The sequence below is a fragment of the Aythya ferina genome (genome assembly GCF_964211825.1).
Source record: "Aythya ferina genome assembly, chromosome: 3".
Classification (NCBI taxonomy): domain Eukaryota; kingdom Metazoa; phylum Chordata; class Aves; order Anseriformes; family Anatidae; genus Aythya; species Aythya ferina.
This window is the reverse complement of record NC_140298.1, coordinates 7,196,057-7,218,177: the sequence shown is the minus strand read 5'-3', so window position 1 is coordinate 7,218,177 and position 22,121 is coordinate 7,196,057. Positions and strand designations below refer to the sequence as shown.

Below are 22,121 nucleotides of genomic sequence, written 5' to 3'. Positions count from 1 at the left end.
TTGCTGGAGCCTTCCAGCTCCTTCCCACCTCCTTGGTTCTTGCCTGTTTGGGGGCTGTAGCAGGCACCTTGGGGACCACATGCCACGGGAGCCTCACTGATGTGGTCGCAGTCTATGATGGTCACTGTGTGCTTTAACATGAATTCAAGCATCTGCCAAATTTAGGCATTGTGGCACAAAAGTAATTCAGGCAGCAAAAGGAGTACATCTTTTTCTCATATGTGCAAAGGATCTGCCTTGTGTCTCAACTGAAGCCTTTCTATTACTTCTGCTAAAGCAGCATCCATTTTTATTGATAATACACTTACTTGTTCTAGGTTGCTCAATTAGTTTGCAATACTCAGAGAAGCAAGAGCTGTTTACTAATATTGCATGCAGACAGCAAAATTGAGGCACTAAATTTCTTCTCTAAGTGTTACATCTACAAAGTAATATATAACCTGTGTAGGTATGTGTTTTCCATCATATTTCATCATACCTTTTCTGCTGTTTCCTACATGGGTGCTTATACCTCTAGCATCTGTTGGGTGGGTTTGCTTTTAAGCTGGGTTGCAGAGTAGTGAATTCCAAAAGCTGATGTTTGTTTTGTGGCCAGCTGATGAAACTGTTTTTTGAAGTAGAAAGTGACTCTGAGGAAGAAACTGGGAGGAAATGGTCAGAAGAATTTATCACTGATGCTCTCTCTGCATTTTCATGTGTTGCTATCTGAAATATGTTGATATCAGGAGGGAGCTTTAGTATGGTTTCAGCCACCTAAATTAAAGTAGAATTGATGATAGAAAGTGAGATTCCTCTTCTAGGCATGAAGACTCATGTTACGGTTCAAGGAGCTGTCCAGTTATTTCTCGTGTCACGCTTCTTTGAAGCAATTAAAGTGGCATTGCCAACTTGAAATCTGCTTGGCTCTTACAAACGAGTGAAACTTGCTTTTGGGTACCACTTGCGTGCCTGTTCCCATTCATAGTGTTTGTGTGAGACTGGGGGAGGGAGAGGAGGTGATAGTGAAGAGCAAAATTGATAAATATTTCATATTCTTCTCTCTTTATCGCATTCTCATGGGCCTGAAGGTGCAAAGGTAGAAAACATTTCTGAGGGAGCTGCTTAGACTGGAAGGTGTCATGTTATTTTCCTTTGCTCAAATCCTTGCTCATCTTTAGGCACCTGGTAGCCTCACTGCTTTCAGTGGGACCGCTCTCGCGCTCGCGAGCAGATTGCAAGTTGAGAGCTATAAGCACTGCATTTATTGCTTATGAGGGACATAGCGTACCTCCCGTACAACGTGCAGTCTTGTAGCAGAGCTTCCATGTTTTCCTCAGCTGCCTTGTTAACCTCAGAACATGCATTTTTAAAAATACTTGGTGTGTTCAGACTTCTTTCCACCTTTCTCCTCCTACATCCACTCTGCTCGTGGAGACGATAGATCCTTGTGCCTGTTCATACCATTTCACATCTGTATTCGGTGAGCGACATGTTTGTGGCAAGGGAAAAACTAAACTTTTCTAGCCAGGTTTCCAAAGTCTGAAGAATCAAATTGTGAAGGTAATCAGGCTGATATAACTACCACTAGTTTCTTTAGAAGATGCATGGAGAGTCTGTAATCTAATCACTTCTCTTTCTTGATGAAAATGAGCAAAATCCTTAGAAAAGCATGTATTTTCTGCTGTGCAGGTTACATGCATTAGAGAAGTGTTGCATGAAAAAGGTGTGCTCCAATATTGAAGGTGGAAGGAGTTTATTCTCAAGAAAAGATCGTGCAGGAGAACTAAATGAAAAAATGAACACGGTAACTTTTTGTGGTGTGTCGCTGTCAAGGAATAGATGAACCATAATAAAGCTGTGAATATAATAAATTTTTCCTTGAAACTTTAAACAGTTCTTTATTGCTTCTTTAAGAATCCCATAAAATTTTCTATTAGAGAAACAGCTCTAATTTTCAGAAATCTTTTTTACATGAAGTGATCTGATTAAAAGATAAAATAATTAAAAAAATAGCTGTCTATGAAGCTCTTCTGGCTTCCCTGAAGGAAATACGTACCTTTCAAGCGTGAGACTGAGGAGATGTGGTATCTTCAGTCAGCACCCAGTGACTCGGCCCTTGTCTAGGCTTCAGAAATTCGCCTGAGGTGATGTCTCCTGCCTGAAAGGGAGCCTGCTTCTCTTTGAGACCCGGTTTGAGATTTCCCATGCCTGAGGCAAGTGTTACATGTCACTTTCTTGGCTTGTTAGTCATTTCTCTGTAGTTCTCTGGGGATGCCTTCCTTTATTTCAGTGCCCCTGCAGCAACCTCAACCTCATAATAAAATGTGGCTTAATAAGAAACGTTAGTGATGTGCAATTTCTGTTTTGCTATTTGGAAAACCCTTTATCCAGGAAATCCAGGGCTTTTCCTATAGTTTAATGTTAAATATTAGAGCATTCCAGCTCTGTTTGCCACTTGGAGGACAGTGGAAGAATTGAAGACTTTCAGTTCTGAATGTAAATCTTTTTTTTTGGATAAAGTTTTGTTGGTCTAGTATTACGTTCTGCAGTGAGGCTGATCCTGTCATGGTTTTTGTCATGTTCCCATCCAAAGGGACGTATCTATGCTTTGCTTGTGCGGTACCCCAGCAAAGGTGACTAAATGGGTCCTCCTGCAATGGGGTTATTGGGCTGTACGCTAAAAGCAGCCCAAGTGTGGCAAGGGGTCCGAGTTGCCAGACGCTGAGAGCTTTAGCTCCTCTCAGATTTCTGTGCCCCTGTATTTTGTCCAATTCCAAAACTGTGGAACCAAGATTAATTTTAAAACGCACACTGTAAATATTTTTGCATCTTCTTCATGTTTTTATTTGCATGTTTTCTACGGGTCATGTTTTTTGAAGCTTCTGCTTTGAGTTGAGTGTGAAGTGAGGTTAAACATACTGTGGATTTATGTGGCCGCTGACAGTGTTATGTCCTTTGCCATGCTACCTACTTTGGTTTGAAATTTGTGTGGAAGAGTAGGCTGAAACTTCCTCTTGTATAGTGTCTTTGAGAATGAATTTTCTCAGTTTAAGAGCAAACAAGTTGTGTGCTGAAAAGCCGCACGATTAAATTATTTGACAGATCAAAAGCAAACACCTCCCCTATCCTCCCCCCCCCCCCCCCCCCCCCCAACATCTCTTGCTGCTCAATGAAGAGAGAAATAGAGAACCTTTTGTGAATTGTGCTTTCCTACATCCAAAAAGAATAATCCGAAAGACAGATTAGGGTTTCTGTGTCTCTTGCCTTGGCCACTTGCCAGGAACAATGGTCAGAGAAAGGTGGAGAGCATTACCTGGGCTAAGGAGGTCACTCGGTGTGTGTTTCCTGAGCCACACGATGAAGACTGGGCTTGGCAGAGCTCCTCTGTTGCTACAGCAAAATGGAGTGTGCTGCGGTGCGATGAGGACAAAATATCTGCTTGGGGCAATGTACTTTCATTTTCTGTCCTGTTTTCCTAGTTATTGTAAGGTCGTTGTTTGGATGGATGGCTTGCAGAGGTGAACAGGGATAGCAATTAAGCGTTTCTGCTGCTACCGTTAGAAGTCCAGATAAAAGAAGAAAAAAGAAGCAAGTCATGGATGTTGTAATTTCATGTAAAGTCACGTCGTGTGCCTTTCAAGTTTGTTCGTATCGCATCGCATTACGAACATCCCAAGTGGAGCCGTCGCGTTTCAGTTTTACATGTAGGCAATTATTTCCATAGAAGTGGTGGGGCTGTCTGTCTAGTCGCTGCTTTGACATCTGTCGTCGCAGTGCTAAATTGCTTTGTGAAACCTATTACTTTGGGATATAGCGGAGTGTCTCTTAATTGCACCTCTCCTCTTGCCTGAACAGAGCCTGCCGTTGTCTCGGGGGCTGATGGGGAGGCTGCGATGGCAGCTGGGAGCGCACCGATGGCAGGGGGGAGCTCACTGGGATTGCACGGGCACACCGTGGCTTTCTCTTTAATGACGACTATGAATGCCAAAAATGCTTGGGTTTCAACCTGCGGGACCTAATTCTCCGTCCGGCTGTCGAGGCAGTGGTATAACCGCTGTGAACAAGCCCTCTGTGTGTTCGGTGTCCCACGGAGGCTGAGCCATCGCGCTCTGCTAAACGCCGGCTGCTGAACGCGGGCTGCTGCGGCTCCCGAAGGACCTCGCGCTTGGCCTCTCCCTTGGGGATTATTGTTTTCTGTCTCTCTCTGCTGTCTCATACCTAAAATACACACCTAGCCTGCAAAGAAAGATACCAGTTAATCGTTTAACAGTAAGCATTCTTTACCTTTTCTTGGGCAGACAATGCCATTTAGGTGAAAAATGGCTTAGATGTTTTACACAAATGGCTTTTAGGTATCATAGCTTTTGCATCTAATGAAACATTGTTTGGTTCATCCAAAACACCTATTTAAGCACAGGAGGAAGCTGTGAGGGGGACAGAGTTCAGGCTGAGCTGTGCTTATTGATTCAAGCCTAAAAACTGAGGCAGTCGCTTTAAATAAATGCTGATGAAGGCAATTTTTCTCTGTGTGTAAGTGATGTGCTTTTACGAAATTTTTGATGATTGCAATAGCTAGAAATGTGAGAAGATATAAAGCAAATACTTCATAACTGGAGAGCTGTGTCATACGTCAAGTGATAGCATTGTGTGATCTACAAAAGGTGTCTTCTTGCTTGTAAACTATTCAGCTCAGCTAATCAAGTTTTGGAGGCATATATTAGTAAATAAATTAGGCAGAGGCCCTGGGGGATTCATTTAGGTTGAACTTAAATTAGCAGTTGCTTATTACATGTCAAAACCACACATTTTATGCGCGAGCGCATGTAACGGGCAAGAGAAAATGAACAAGCCAAGCAAACTTGTATACCAAGGCAAAAGGCTACGCGTGCCCTTCAAGAGAAGGGGTAGTGGCCACGTGAGAATGCCTGGAGGTAATTCCACCTCCTCTCTGTTGAACCCCATCTGCATCTCCAGGACCTATATGGTGGGTGCTTATGGTGTAAATCAACCGATAAGATTTACAAATGGTGCCCTAAATTTTCTGGCAGTTTGTTGGATTTATTTTTATTCAACAGCACACAGTGCTCTTCTTAAAAATCCCCTGTCTCAGGCTACAACGGGCAGGGGACAGCCTCGTTATGCGTTTGCAAGACAGGACAATTATGGCTCTGAGTGCATGAATGGGATGAAGGAGGGAAACCTGTGAGTGATGCTAGCCTTGGTCTGCTGGCTTGTTAACACTGTGAATGAGCGGCCCATGCTTCTGTGAGGGAAGACATTTTAGAAACCTCCTTGTTCTTTTTCGTTTAATTTTTTTTTTTTTTAAATAAAATATACTAATATTTTTGCTATTAGTGTTACTTCTGTGGAGAACAATGGCAGTGTATGTGACATCAGTGTCCTCCGTGGGGTCTGTGAGTCACAGCTGCATCCAACTTGGTGCTTTTGCAGCTGGAAGCTTGTTTTTCCTCTTGGCCCACACTGCTCTGCCCACTCTCTGAAGCACTGTGGACACACAGTTGTGAGGAAAACAGCGAGTTAAGATTTATGGACTGATTTATTTAATGAAGGAGGCCAGAGAAAACAAGCCTCACTGGTCATTTTACATTTAGGCCTTGTACGATAAGGCAGACACGGTCTCATTTTTCACTGGCCAATGCAGGAATTTGAGGGAAGAGTCCCTGTGCTTGTGAAATGTTGATTAAATGCGTAAACTACATTTATTCTCACTAATGGCTAAGCAAGGACAGCGATATTTTAAATGACAAAGTGCCTGTTATACCTCAAGGTTAGTTAATGGTTTGCATAAGATGCCTGCTTCCATTACAGTGCTTCTGATTAAAACAAGAAGAAAAACTGAAAGAAAACAAGCCCAGTTGATGCAGAGCCTGTGCGCATTCAAATCGATGTGTCGATGCTGCGTGTCCTCCATTTGGCTGCCGGAATTTCTAAACCAAAAGTCTGAAACTCAAACAACGGGGGGAAAAAAGAGCAGCAGATCCAGTCAGATCTCCTTGGATCAACCCCGTGTTGCAACACAAACCTTAGAGATACCAGTGTAAAACTAAATTGTCAGCCCTAATGCAGCTCTAAAACATGTCTGTAGAGCATAGATCTCTGCCAATGCTTTTTCAGCCACGCTTACCTTTCTTTAGAAGTGTTTCTGGAGGAAAATTAACTCCTTTCGTATTATAAACATCGCTTTAATACTGAGTAGTTTCATTAGTGTTAAAAGCACTTTGATCCATCATTGTGGCCTGAATTCCAGATGAAAATACACCTACCTCTGGGGCTCTTCACCTCTGTGTACTCTTAAAAATGAGAGCAAACATGTCTGTTCTGTATGGACAGTGGAAGTGATTTAGGAAGGCAGGGATTGCAGCTCTAATCAAAGTTCTCAGCCTGAAGGCTGACCATGGTAAACGAGAAGCTTCAAAGCGATGCTGGCCCCTAAATTTGGCATAAAAATGTGAATGTTACAAATGGTGAGTGTGGCATTCTCTGAGATCCGGCTGTGCCTAATTTTACTCTTTTGCCAGTTTTGAAGAAAAACTGAAAAAAAAAAAGAAAAACAAACATCTGGAGACATGCTGGGGAGCTGTCTGTATCCCTTACTCTTGCTTCACCTCTTTAAGGAACACCCTGAGAGCAAAGGGAGTTCAGGAGCTCCAAGGAAGAGCCAGTGCTGCTTGGTAGCAGGCATCTCTACCAGTCTTTTCCAACCAGAACAAATCCTTTGGGTGTTTCTCTGGATTTCCTTGAGTTTAAGAATCTTTGGGCGATAGGACCACTTCTCTGTTATGCTGTTAGACCTCTGTGAGCACATTGGATTAAACTCCTAATTGTGCTCATCCTTGTCATTGGTGGTGCTCTTGTTTGTTTGTTTTCCCCTGGTTTGCATTCTTCTTGGGCAAAATGCATCTCTGTGCAAGCTCCCCATCCAAGTCCTCTGCTATCACTGGAGTCTAATCCCAGAAGTCATGCTTGTTTTGGAAGGGCTGTGGGCTTCTCTAGTGTGGATGCCTGTTTTGGCCATGGGTAGGCTGATGTGGGAGCCCAACATATGGGGCTTGTGTCCCACCAGCAGTGCCACGGGTTTACATTAGAGGCTGGCTGCTGCTGCAGGTGGCTGGAGTAGCAGAGCAGAGGGTTTACAGTTTTCTCAGGGATACCAGTTAGTTTTTTTAGGGATAGATGTCTGTAAACCTTCTCATCTTCAGCTCTGCAGCATCTGAATCTCACCAGCTTTGTGCGGCTGGGTGAGCGGGGACATGAGAGCAGAAACAAAACTTCCTTGCGACAGACACGCTGGAAGATGGGTGCTGTCTTTGTAGCTATATTAAAAATAAACAGCTCTGCTTTAGCCTGTGAAGTCTGATCCTTATATATTAACTTCTTGGGCTGGGGGTGGTGTGGAGTCAGTTCTATTTTCTGGTTTGTTTGCTTTATGCCTGTATAATCTCAAAGGATTTTGTCTGGCTTCAAGCCTTAACATATTGGGGAATAGCTTCAGCAGAATAATAGATAGTTCAGGCAATGTATGGATACGCAGATTGTATTGACAAGGTACAACAATAAAATCTTTACTCTCCTGTTAATCTGCTGACCAAGAAACAGACTGGCATGTTAATGCTGCTCTGCTTGTAAAATCTTACTGTCACATATTTCTGAATAAGAACGCATTTAAGAAAAGCAATTTTTGACAATGATGAATTCTTAAACAATTATTATATTTTTGATGGATTATAAACCAACTTATAGCCAGTTTAAGAGTCCTGTCCAAAGAGGTACCTATTCTCAGCTTGTAGAAATTAACACACAAAAGTCAATAATTATATTAAAGGTTACCTATTTATATGAAGTATCTGGTGCAGTGATAGAGAGTTGGTAATGAGGTACCTTGAAAATGCTAAATCAGGAAATTCTGGAAAAAAAAATACAAGAAATATTTCCTACTGTTGAGATGAGAATTTTTAAAGTTAATGTTTAGCAACAGAGGATGAAAGAAATGGAGCATAACATTAAATGAGTGAAGAAAGTTCTACCAACGAGGGCTGAGGAGGTGTTTTACAGAAAGATTCCAGCAAGAATTTGGTGCTTGGGCTGTTCCCCAAACCCCCCATCTTGTTGGTTAGTAACGAATTTTTAATTTAAGCTATTAGGCTTCAGCTTTTGAGCAGGTGTACTTTGAAATGCAGAAAGAGGGAATTGTTCTGTGACTTTTTGTTTGTTCATCTTTTATGCTGGGCTGTTAAGTTAGTTTTATAGTCGTTCCTTTATTTGCTTGTTGGCAAGTAGGTGTTATGAATTTAAAATGGATCTCAATACCTCTGATCTTAGTGTCTATAAACATAAAATGGCCTTGATTGAGGTCAGATGTACTGGTATATTCCTTCCCTGTGCTCAATAACTGCAGCTTGCCTCTTTCAAGAACAAATAACAAAGAAAAATGTGTCAAGAGATGCTTTTTCTTTCTCTGAAGTTGCTAGCAGCCAAGTGCTAATGCTCCCAAATGAAAACCTTCCCTGGAAAGTTTCAACCTGAAGCAAACTGCTGTACTTACAGTTTACAGACACCTGAAATTATGGCCTTTCCTAATGGAAGTGCTCATATAACCTTATCTCTCTAAGCAGAAGCAAATTTCAAACTAGCTGTGCTATTTCTTTCTCTTCCTGGGTCTTAATAGTACTCAGTTTATTGTAGTAGCTAAAATGTGTTTGTGAAATAACTTTTCTGAACTCCTGGGTAAAACCACTCTACTTGTTTCCGTCACCTGCTTGCATTCCCATCGTCAGCAGACCAAGGCTGAACACCTCCTCCTTGTTTCAGTTGCCTGAAATGCTGTGGGGAGGGTTTGCTGCTGTTATTGTACAGCAGCTGCGGCGCTCAACAGAAATTGTCCAATCTATCCGTCCTGTTCCCACAACTGGAGAAAATTGCTGTGATCGAAATGAAAAGAAGAGTAGTTAACCTTTTTTATTTACTTCTTGGCGTGGTGGGTTTTCACAGTACTTAGGAAGTTTAGATTCAGGTTTCCATCACAGCCAGTTCCTCTGCGCACCTGGACACTGGGATGCTCTTAGATACTTTTATTTGCTGAATATCAGTGCACAGAGTTCTGAGAGAAAAGCTCAGTATTAACCAGAAAACTACTGTGAAGGTACTTTCCATACCAGAGGTATTGCAAGATGGTGGCCACCAAGATGTTTCTCTTTTCCGGACTGAATTCATGAGAGAAAAGCAGAGTGTTCTTTAAAACAAATAGAAAGCTATTGGGAGGTATGTGAAGGAATTTGGAAGGATCAGAGGGTCTGGATAGTTATGTGCGTTATACGGATATCCAATATTTCTGGCTAACGTCAAAAAAGTTTTGGAAATGTTCAAAACGTGGTTTCAGCACATAAACTGCCTTTTAAGTTGTAGAGACCAGGACTTGGCAGATGATGTCTGACTGGAATAATAACAAATATGAAGATAACTGACATTTCAATGTTTGGCCAGTTTCACAAATGGTTTAGTATAGATTGGTGGGGAATAATCAAAGGCTGCTTGGACAAACAATAATGGTGTGATTTCTGTAGGATCTGCCAGTAAACTAAATTATTTTGGGGTGTAACAACAGCAGATGTTGCTTGGAAGCCCGTCACGTATGGAACAAACACAACGTAGCCAAAGGGGACTGGTGGTGCCTGAATTGTACAGCATTGACTGAATCCCTTTTTGAGGCAATATTCAAAAAAAAAAAAAAAAAAAAAAAAAAAAAAAAAATTGGGTGCAACTGTTTATTGCTTCTGGATGTCATAGGGGATGACAAAGGGAAAGTGGCAGGAAGGATGCACCTGCCACCATAACTCACTGTGGCATGTTTGCACATGGTGTAAGAATAATGTTGGAAAAGTAAATGTGCTTACTAGTCTGCGTGTGTGTGTGGGGGGGAAATAGTTTTTCATGATACCTTTTGGTTTGTATATTTCTCTGTTTTTTTTTTTTTTTTTTTTTGCTCTAGGCTTTTTACTTCATTTCTCTTGCAGCGCTTTAAAGACACTGATTGATTGCAACATTTGATTTCGATGCGTCCAGAGGCATCGTACCTGAGATATTCCCTGACTGTACTTTCTCTTTTTGTTCATTAAAATTCTTCAAACAGAATAAGATGCTCTTGTTTTATTGCACAGTGTTTCCATCTGGTCTGATGTGAGAGGAAAGCAGATTCTTTGAATAACTAGTGCATTCATAGGTCCCAACTTTTACTCCTCTTCAAATGCAGAGGAAAGGCTTTAAATATTAGACAAAAACTCCCTGTATATTGCTGCTAATGTGCCAAGGTTTTGTGGTGAGCTTTCCTGATGAGTAGACCTTGAAGGGAGGAGGGTAACTGTTTCAAACTTGTGACCTTTCCTGTGTGTGGTTTGTAGTACACATGCAACAAACATTTAGTATGTTTTTCTTATTTTTTCCTTTAGCCCAAATGTAGTCTTGCTTCAAAATTTAGGATTTACAGTTTCTCACTTTCATTTAATTTGTGCAAGTGTAGCTTAAAAGACATTTTCTTAGAGTATTGCTCCTACATTTGCGTCTCCATATGTATCAGAACGGATTGACTTGCAATGTAGTGGTTCTGTGGAGTCACAAGGGAAATATTAAACCATCTCAAGAACCATAATTAATAGTTACGCCTTCTTTTCCCATTTCTTGCAGATGTGATCCATACTGTTGGGCCTATTGCAAGAGGCCACCTTACTGACACTCATAAAGAAAACTTGGCGAATTGCTATAAATCCTCTCTGAAACTGGCAAAAGAAAACAACATCAGATCACTTGTAAGTACTTTATGCAAGCATGTCATTTTGGGGAGGGTTTTATTTACTTGTTATAGAGTAATTATTGAAATAATAATAGGCTTCCCGAAGAAATTCCTGCTTGCATGTGATACGAAAAAGCAAGAAGTTATATATTTGGCCAAAATAATTGCTAAACAAAGAAGGTTATTCTATAAAAGAGTAAGAAAAACTGCCCTCGTAGTGTACAGCAAGTATAGGTGTACAAACCTCTCTCCCATTAAGGTAAGTAGCTGTTCCCGTTGTTCGTTTCATACTCTAATTTACTAAAGATGACCTAAGAAGTTGCTGGTCAAGTGCATAACTGTATGCAGCACTGCCTCAACAGCTGAGAAGTGATTAATCGTTGCTTATTCTGTCCGTTAATGTACCTTCCTAAAAATAAGCATCTTGGCCAAGTGGCAGGGTTTTATAGCATCACCTTGCTGAAATAAATCATCATAGGTTTAAAATAGCTTCTTATATGATTTCGCTTTTAATTGTGAAAGTTCTTTGATTGCTTGAAGTGCACATTACACTTCTGTACCTCAAAATGCCAGATTTTCAAAGGCCAAACATGCAAGTGAGTAGTTTAATGTATAGGGGGCCAAATGTGCATGCGTGGCTCTGCTCAGGTGTGTGCGTGAAGCAGAGGTGACCTTAGCAGGGACTGATGGGGAGGTGGTGGAAGGGGACAAAGTGGTGTAGCCTTCATGTGGGTCCCCGTGCCGCAGAGTGTGCATCCCCCAGCCTGTCCCACGCCCCATGCAGGGGATGTCCATGCAGAGGCATGGCAAATGTAGATGCACAGTTGCCAAACCTGGCACACCGTGAGCTCTGGCCACACGTTATGTGGGTGAAATAAAATCCCTGCGTGGAGGGGACTCTCACTGTCATGAACAGCCAAGAATCCTTCTTCAGCTATCTTCTCTCATTGCAGTGATTAAATATCATGTTGCCCTTAACTAAAGGGTACAGAGAAAGGCTGTAAAGAAACCATTTCTCAATAAATGACCAGCTAGGGGAAGTGTGAGATTGTTACTGCAAGATTTGGGAAGGAGTAGGTGGATGCAATCTGGTCGAAAAAGTCAAACCAAAATTATTCCAACTGTGTAAGAAAGGAAGGAAAACGTTTTTTCTGTAACTGTTTCAAGTACAGTAGCATGCTATACTATGGCTTGATAAAATTTTGTTTGTCAAAAAAAAAAATAGCTGCAAAGTAATCCAGCTTGAAAGTAACATAGGCAGTTAAATGTCTACATGTATGCTAATTCCATCCCCTAATTCTGCAGCTAATTCCCCATTTGTTATGGAAATTATAGTGCAACGTGAGCTTTATGAGGTGGAATTTTAGAACAGTTAAAAAATACTCTTTAGCTAAGTGGACTTTGCTGTTGATAATGTATTCCGTCTCTGTATGTAATTATGGTAGTGATGTACAGTTTATTTCCTGAAGATCAGGCTTTGCTCAGAAAGGAAGATAAGTCTAGGGTTCTGTGCATTCATTTGATGTTGATCTAGTGATATGGTGTTTTGATTTTTCTGCAGCAGCACAAATACCAGGCACTCAAGTTCAGATTACTTGAGCAAAAGAATTTTTATCAAGCAATGCATCATTAGGTTAATTTAGCTGAACTCTACTACCTGTCAAATCTGCTGCCAAGAGTGAATTATGTTTCAGCTGTTTATGTGATAGCACGTATGTTTTGCAACTTGGAATGTTAACTACATCTAAAAAATGTTAATTGGACAAATGGTGTTATAATAGGGTGAAATATCCTGCAAGGGAAAGCTATAAACATATAAAAATGTTAGTACATTATAATAATTTAATAATATTAAATAATACATCATAACAATATAATATAAAATATATAACACAATTTCCTAAACTGGAAAACAAAAGTTTTTTGAGGAGAAGGACATGTGAGACATAGGGATTTTAGCCCAATTTAGATGTGGCCTACTGAGCCAAAGCAGTTAAGTATTTTCTACTTCTTTTCCGGAGCAAACTATGGTCTTTACGCTCTTCCTGCTAATAAAATCCTCTCTATACTTACCAACATTTTGCCCAATGAGCCCTATCTTTGTCGTTATCCAGCCACTAAAGAAAGCTGATACCAAATGGAGTTATTAATTGATTATGATTGTATTTTTCTTTTAACACTATGTACGTAAATTAGAATGGAAAGCAATATCTGGGGATGTTCTGAACTTTTCTCCAGGACTGTTTAAACACGTGGACATTTCTCTCTCCTGCTGTGATTCACACTGGAGGCACTGAGGTCCCTGTGCTGTTGTACCCACATGCACCCTTGTTGCACCCTTGTTCCTGCCTTCAGGCTCTGGGCAATTACATGCTGCTTTTGTGCCATTCCGATATGGGGGGGTGGGGGGCGGAGTTAAATGATGTGAGTAAGGAAAAATAATGAAATTAAAAAAATAAATAAAACGGCACCGGGCATTGGTCAATGCCCAGTAATGCTCATACCTGTAGGGATTCTGTAATTTTAGGACATTATAGGTGGTAGCTTTGTATGTAACGTGGAATAATAAAGAATGGTGCTACTCAAGCCTTTCAAGGGTTTCATTAAAAACTAGCTTGATATTCCAGTAAGAAAAAATGACCATGGGAGAAATCATCCATGGATTATTTCCTTGCTGGTTAGGAGCTGTTGACTGTGCACCTGCTTGAGATAAAAATAAAAAAAAAAAAAAAAAATACACAACATCCAGAGTTTCAGGACACAGCTGCACAGGCTGAGCAGGAGCCAAGAGCCATTCATTCACACCAGCATTAAGAAGCTTAGCAAGCAATATGGATTTTCAAGTCCACATGACAGATCGTGAGCTGTTCTGAAAAGCCCAAAGTCCAGTGATTTCAGTGATGCTTTGCGAAGCAAAGGCTACTTGAGGGTCTACCCTAATGAACAAATCAAGCCTGGAGCAAAGTTAAGATGTATAATTCATTCAATTAAGGAGCACTACATTACTGCAAGTCTGAAGAGAAGAATACAAAGTGCAAGTGGGTTTTACAAGATCCAATATAGTGGACTTGAAGAGAAAGGAGAAGAAAAAACACAGATTTTTAATGCTTGTAGAGAGCTGTTACAGAGAACAGAATTACTTAACTTGATTCTAACAGGCAACACCAGCATGGACTGGATTATGGCATCAGATATATTTGCAATAGGGAGAAGATAAACAAGATAAACTTGGGGGGGAAAGGTTATCCATGTTAAATGAGGAAGAGAAAATCAGATGTGCTGAGTGACGGCAAATTTTGGTTGCCTCTTAGAATTGAAATGCATGTGGATGGGCAAGAGGAAACCAGAAGAATTTTGTAATAGGTACAGAGTGAGTAGAAGCAGTATGCTGTTGACATATATAGGAATTGGTGATAGCAAGCCCAGGTACACTCTAAAGAATTAGCCAAGCCTGAAAGCATTGGAGCACAGTTTGTAGCAAGTGAGAATGAAGTGGGAAGGCATTAAGGGGTTGCAACAGTGTGAGTGTGTTGCTCATCTTCAAAATAGAAAAAAAAACAGCAAGTCTAGGAATTAATGCAAAAAAAAAAAAAAAAAAGTAAACTGTTCAAAGCATTTTGAATGTGAATTGTGTCGTAGGATTCAGAATTGCTTGAGGCGTTATGAATGAGGAGTAGTGATGAATGGCAATGTATCAAGTTGGACAGAAGTGTGCAGGGTGACTCAGGGTGCACCGCTAAGCACAGTTTAATTTAACATCTTTATTAATGATTTTTGAAGAGTACATAAACAGCTCATTAATTACATTTACAAATGATGCTACATTAGGCAGTGTTGCAAACACTAGAAAAGGACAGAGATGTATGATGACAATTGATTACAGAGACTGCAAATATAACCTCATCTAGCATCCGTCACAGCTCCAGAAGGGAGTTTCTGCCTTCACTTCAGTGGAAGATAGGTCAGAACCAAAGCTGACAGCTACAGAGTAACTCAGCTTGGGAAAAGACAAGGTAGCATACGGTGGGGAAAAATAACCCAGTTCACAAACAGTCAAAGGCAGAAGAGTAGTGGAAAACTGGCTTAATGAGGAAATGGTCTTGAATAATAAGCCTCAAATTAGATATACTTAGAGCAGTGACTTGTTTTGTTTCGGTATTACATATTGTTAAGCTGCCTACAGAGAAATGATGGATGCCACGGAGGTTGTAGTCTCTGCTCCAAACAGGCTGGGGAGAACAGGAATGAGATTCTGAACAGCTCAAACCTAACTGTACATGTGTGTATAAATATATTTTATACCGGAGGAAGAGAGGCTTGCCGTGATCTTGACATGCCATGCAAATTGTGAGATGCAGCTTTATAGAGGGGGGAGAGAGAAACGTCTCACTGTGTGCATGACAAAATGACAGTTAAGTGGTGTAGCTGATAATAATTTCAGTTGTGTTAGTGTCTGAGATTTCCAGGCATGGATCAGGGCACCTCTGTGCGAACTCTTGAGGGAGCACTGAAATCTCATCTGAAAATGCTGTTATCTCAGTGTATAAAAAAGATGTGATGGGTAAAACCAGCAATGAGATGAGGGAATATAATGAAATGCCAGTCAGCATGATTGCCAAGGTTCATAATTCACCAGCAGTCCAGCCATGGGCAAGAATTTGCATAGCCATTATGGCAGAGGAGTTTCAGGATCAAATTTGATTGTCCATGGAATTGTTGAGAGAGAAATCACGACCCCTGATATTTGTCTCCTGCCTCTTTTTTTTTTTTTTTTTTTTTTTTCCCAAACATTTTATGCTCCATATGAAATTTCCAGTGTCACATCAGCCATTTTCAGTCTCCTGAAGGTCAGCTACTTCATCCAGCTTTTAGGTTACCAAAGTGTGTGTGCTTGGTATCCTGCATTCCCCAAACCACACCTCTCTTTTGCCTTTGTGCCTGTTGATGTAGCTGTGCCTGCTGTAGGACATTTATGCTGTTCTCTGGCTATTTGTGAGGTTATTGGCAATGGATGAAAATTTTACACTTGATGAGTCTGTTACATATACAGCCGTTTGGTTAAGTGGGTACTTAATGCATTGTTTCTGTTTATCTCCACTTACGTTGTTACAGTTCAGTGGGGAGGAAAAATATCTAACATACAAGGAGTTTATTTTAGGAGTAAATATTGGCATTTAAGCAAATTAAGATTCTTCAATGCACAGAATAATTTCCTAATAATGTAAGAAATTGTTTTTTGTTGTTGGTCTCTTAATGCATTAGTAGAAAATGCTATGCTGCATCAATTAAATCTCCGCTGTCTGAAAGACTATGAATACATTCCGGGCACCAAATCTTCCCTGAAAGGAGCAGAGGTAAAAAAAAAATATTCAAATACGTATCTGTTCTGCCTGTATCTTTTTCTTCTGTAATAGTCTTACATGCCAATTAATCATTAGCTTGGGCAGACCAGGGGAGTTGTAATCGCTGTTTTGAAGGATTACTTTGGCCCGATGTTTGCACACAGTTAGAGATTATTTACTTGGTGTGTTCTGACTTTGGAGGATCTCCTGCTCTGCTGTGCTTTGCATACGATGCTTTGAAGCTATTCAGTACCCTGGAACTTGCCTGTACGTCGAGCGCTTCCCTGCCATGTACTTCATTCAGGCTTTGCCTGTGATTGAAAAATTTCAATCCATCAAGGTCAGTCAAAGCTGTAGTTACAGAGAAACTTCCTCAACTACACAGAGAACTAAATAATGCACAGCATTATTATTCGTTATTATTGTGGCTGGGACCCAAGTCAAAATGTCATTAGTGCGTTTGAAGAAGAGGGAAGTTAGTGCTGGTCCTCACGCAAAAGACAGGCTGCTTCTGCCACTGCTACCGAAAGGGAGAAGTTTTATATGGGGCTGTAGCTCTGTTCAGGACTGCACTAAGCAGTGCCATCTTTGGGATCACTTCTTTTTGGCAGGGGTGATTGTAAAGCTTGAACAAGAAGTATCCCGCTTTAAATCACACTCTGTGACCTCCACCTATAGGGAGAACTACAGCTAATGTGGGACTGAGAGGAAATCCTCAAAGAATGAGATTTTGTGAGCTGTCAAAAGAGTCCTGATTACCACCAGCAAATGTATTGACAGGGTTAGATACAAAAGGCAGAATTTTTTCTGTTGGATCCCTAGGGTCAAACTGGAAGAGATCGTGGTGATCTAGAGCCTTGCTAGATTAGCTTGCTGTTGAGTTTAAAAAAAAAAAAAAAAAAAAAAAGAAAAATACAACCAAAAATACCCACTCGTCTTTCTGCCTATATGTTTGTGCTGTGAATGCAGAAGGTGCTCCTTTGGGAGAGCAGTTGTTTGGCAGCGGGCTGACCTGCAATGGCAGGCTACTTCTGGGAGGGCAGGCATCACTCCTGGCACTGGGTGCTCACGCTGCCCTGGGGCTGTGGTTAGTACAAAAGGATGCTCTGCAAGGTCAGAATGTGCTTTGTGACATATGCATCCATATCTGGGGTCTGAAGTCAGTGTGCACAATGCATATTACTAGCTGCGTATATGCAGTGCTTTAAAATTGAGGTATTATTTGAGGATTTCTTGAGTAAATATTCCTTTCACATAAATATTAATTCAGTCTATGGGGAGTTCCTACTCATATCCTTTTGAAGGTGTTTTTCACAAACAAGTGACATTTACTCTAACTTCATTCATTGCCCAGTTTTTGACAAAGTTAATACCAACACTAACATAACTTGTCTGTACATAAACACAACCTATTCATTGTTCAGAACAGCACACAAGTAATGTTAAGAAAGGTACATGCCATTTATCAATCTATAGTGCTGCAAAAATAACTAAACTGTATTTTTAATTGCCTTAGATATTTGTCCCCACCTATAGACAGGGATTTAAAAAATACTTTGCAGTTATGTAGTCGTATTCTTGGTATTTGTATTTACTTTTGCAAGCAAGTTCTCCTGATAGGGTACACTGTGTCTTTGAGCTTCATGTCAGTGGAGGCATATAGCCACTGTCACGCCCAAATTTTCTGTTATGACCTGTGGACTTAAACTTTTAATATCATTCTTGAATGTTGAGTGTTCTTCCCAGCCCCCCCTCCCCTTTTCTAAACTATAAAATTAATCAAATAGGGATTTTACTTGAGTTGTAGAAAGGCACTTGGAATGGGGTGCTATAAAGGATCAGTCTAACAGATTGTTTTTACATTATTGCCTGTACCTGTCTCTTTCTTTCATGATGTAGAGTTATGTTTTAGGGAAAAGTCAAGTAATTTTTTTTTATTTTTTTATTATAAGGAAACTTATTTCCTGCTGAGAGTGTTACCATAGCAATGAGTTAAGTCTGAAATTCCTAAAGGTTGACTTTATTTTATCATCTGGTTTTCTGATACAGATTCATATCCATCTAGCAGAAGAGTTGTTTGGAAGGAAATTTCTGCAAGATCATAAATCCACTTAATTTGTTTTGTAGGTTTATTTTTTTTGAAACACTTGTTTAACTTCTAAGCTTATGATAGGACTGATCTTACATTTTCAAACAGCTTAGCCCTACTTTTTTTGCTTAACTTTTTTCTTCTCTTAGATAGTTTCTAGATAATCTTTAAAACTAATGCAGCTGCATTAGTTTTAATTGGCCATAAATAATCAATTTAGTTTCATACATCTGCCTTGGTTCAGGAGGTTATGATCTTTTGGATATAGGAATTGCTACAGTTAGTCCTGCTTTTGTTAACCCATGGTAAATCTGCTGTTGGCTATCTCATGTTCTCCCAACCATTTCTTCCAAAGTGATCTTGGCAGATTAGAGAAAACGGATTGTGATTCAATAAGGATTTCATTAAATGAGGTGGAATTCAACAAGATCAAGTGCAATTTGTCACACCTAAATGGAGGTACTTATTAAAGCAAGGAAGGTTACAGAATGACTGTAACCCCAGTCTGAGGTTCCTCAGAAAATAAGCTGGAGTTTGTAAAGGGGCATGCATCAGAAGTGAGTCGTTGTGGGGAACACCAAGAAAGGAGCAGCTGTAGCATTGACACTTGAACAAGTGAGGCCTATGAAGTTCACATATTGCCCTGCTATGTCCTCTTTGGGGAACTGGAGACAGTTTTTCAGGCAGGGATGATTGGGGAGCTAGAAACAGCACCAAAAATAGTGAAAGAATGAATTATATTTTTTTAATCTAGAGAGAAGTCTAAAGGTGAGAAGAGGAAGATAAATTTTGATGGATGAAAGGCTGCTGAAGAGTCAACGTTAACAAGTTGTCTGAGGATAGGACAAGAAGTAATGGTCTGAATTGATAGGAATGGAGTGCTAGGCCAATGATTGAGTAATTTTCTGTTTGGAAAGATGGTGAAACACTGGGAAAATTGTGTAAGAGTATTATGGATCCATCAGTGTATGTTTTAAAGAGCTAGCATGACAAACGGTTTCTACAAGGGGTTTGTGCTTCAGCTGAAGGGGAATATGAAGATTCCTTGCAATCAGGAGTGATTTGTAGTAGAGCTGAAACTTAGCAAACGTGTGTACCGAAGTTGGGGTACCATCACTTGCTGACTGTTTATTGTCTCTTTAGGTGCAAGATTGGAAAATGACTTCAAGTCATCTCTAAGGGTTTGAAGCATGAACCGTGATGTTCTAGATGTTTTGGGATGGGTCGAAGTAAAGGATTGCATCTCAGTGTGTGCTGATGCCCTCTGACATGACCTAGCTAGCTGGTAAATGGAAAGGGTCCTTGGTCAAAGTAGTCATATTCTTGGGTTTGTGGATCTCCAAAGATGTTCTTACAACCTGTGTAAATGATCTGTGATCTAGGCATGTTGAAGGTCTGCTTTTCTCACGCAAGGTCTGTATGTGGGCAATCTGCTACCATTTGTTTAAATTTGGGCTTTTAGCACATAAACCACTGCTAAAAGCCTGAGGGTTGCCAAAGCCAAAAGGATGAGCTCCAGCAGCAAGGCTGCTGCAGCCTCGTGGAAATCGGCAGGTAGCCTAGGTGCTGTGAAAGCTGGCTGTGCAATGCAGAGTGAGATGGGTTGTTTTGTCACAAACCAACAGAAAAAAGGTTTGCGTCTTTTGTATTGGCACTATTTTGGTCACGTAGTTGCACAATTTTTTCTATTTCCTTGCCAGTTTTTCTTCTGTCTTGCTGGTGTGCTGCTGGGAACAGTTTTCCTGTTGAAATAAAGGCACTTGATTTCCTGCTATCTTGCTACCCATCTTGCTCACCACAGAGGGGTTTTGTGCAGACATGGAGAAGATAACCAGCTTTGGGCGTGCGCATGTAGCACATGTAAAAACATTTATGAGGATTGCATGCACTTTTTTGAAAAATTAGGCATTTAAATTTTGTTTCTGCTGTTGTGCAGTTACATATTTGGTATATGTTTTCTTAGAGGAATAAGATTATTATTATTTTTTTTTTAATTTGATGCACATTTGAAACACATTATGGTGTTTTCCTGTTTGTTTGTTTTTTTTTTTTTTTTTTGCTATGATCAAGAGTGGAAGGGGCAGCTCAGAGGGATACCTAGATCAGTCACAAGTTTGTTTCTTAATAACATCCCATGTACGAGTTACTTGTGGTGATGATGTGAGCTGATGCAACTCTTCCTTTAGGTATGGTACGATGACTCCTGAATAGGGATATCCCTTTTTTTGTCCCTCTTCCCCTACCAGCTGTTTAGAAATGTTTTAAGCACAAAGACAATACAGCCCCAAAATGAGTAAGTGCTTGAATTCCTGCCACCAGATGGGTCTCATGATGCTGGAGCTTAGGTACTGCACCGAGTGGTGTTAGCAGAAGACAAAGTCACTGTAGCCTTTCCACCCCACTGGTCTGCCCAGGAACAGCTGTCTAGGTAGTATAAAGAAATAATGGCTCTGCTTTAATAAACAGGTTGTGTTATATCATGACTCTTCATTTGGTTGTTCTGTGATGGTGATGTAGCTGCTCTGTGACATTGGTGATTTTGTGATGGAAGAGAGGGAGAAAGGTTGGTTTTATTCCATCTACTGAAACACAGAATAGACGCTTGAAAAAACTGAACTTGAGGAGTAAAAAGGAAATGGCCTGTCAAGGAATAAATTTTGCAAGTTTGTGTATGTGATGGGTTTCAAGTGTGATAATTCACCCATCACCCTGTGGGAATCCTGTGCTTAAAAGGTTGAAACTTTTTAGAAACATGGCCTGTTGGCTTGATAATTGAGGACCTGTCTCATTAGGGAAGGACAAAGTACAAATCTGTCAGGCAGTGGACCAAGATGCTAGTTATGAGAGACAGCTCGTAAAAACTGGGGATTGCTGGAAAGTGTGTTCCGTAACACTCAGGGGAAGAGGATGATTTATGTTTGTCCAGAGGAAATTGTACTGAAAAATCTTCATTTTGATAGAAAAGGGAGAAAAAGAAAGTTTATAAAAGTAGAGTAGAGGAATTCTTATTTGCATATAAATCTCAGTTGTCTGGACTCAAAACGTTTGTCCACATTTGAATACCAGGTCCTGGTAAAGGAAATTAGTAGTGCAAGTTGGTGGTGCATACAAATTCCTAACAAAGCCCGTAGCTGTGGCTATCAGGCTCTGTGCGAAGGCATTGTTTTGTGTCTCTCCATTGACCTTCTCCTTGTCATCTTGTTTGCAGTCTGTGGGCTCTTTTGGAGGGCTTGTATTTGCTGCAGAAGGACAGTATTGAAGGTGTAATCTCTGTTAAGACTCACGGGATTCATAGCAAGAGCAGTAATGGAAAATGATAGTTGCAACTGGGTCAAATTCTTTGATAGGGACTGCAGTGACTCTCTCCATCAGAAGTGGAGTTGAACTCTGGTGGAATTACAAACTGCTCATTCACAGGTTTTCCTGCTGGAGGTAGCCTCTGAGATGCCTACAAATGTATGAAGGGCTGCCTGGCAGATACTGGCTTGTCACTGTCAGGTTTTTGCACCCCCCAGCTTAATGATGGGGAATAGAATGTGTGGTGCTGTGGTGTAGCACTGCGTGGTGCTCGCCAGGTCCCTGTCGCTTGACATTTTTCATCTGATAATTTCAAGACTCTTCTGTATATCCCATTTGTTGTTGTTTAAACATTGCCTTCACTTATTTGTATAAAGAATTATGGTGTGAAATTTCTATCTGATTCTTTCCACAAGCGAGTCTATTTTTCAAATAGCATATTAGAAAAAAGATCATTTTAAACGTTACAAGTGTTACATAGCCAATATAAAGCAAAGAAATAAAAAATTAAAAGCACAAATTATTTTTTTTTGTATTGGATGGGCATTCTAATATTTAGAGAGGTTAAAAACATGTATTATAATGCAGCATGATACCTATTTAGGATTAG

The 22,121-nt window shown here is 40.4% G+C and overlaps 1 protein-coding gene across 9 annotated transcripts in view; it reads left to right on the top strand.

The window, feature by feature from the left end:
• Positions 1-22,121, top strand: part of MACROD2 (mono-ADP ribosylhydrolase 2) — an 858,318-nt gene that overhangs the window by 485,987 nt on the left and 350,210 nt on the right. For all 9 annotated transcript variants that reach the window (XM_084512463.1, XM_084512461.1, XM_084512464.1 and 6 more), the window contains one exon: positions 10,678-10,799. In XM_084512463.1, coding sequence (XP_084368589.1) covers positions 10,678-10,799 — 122 coding nt within the window. The remainder of the gene's footprint in view (positions 1-10,677; positions 10,800-22,121) is intronic.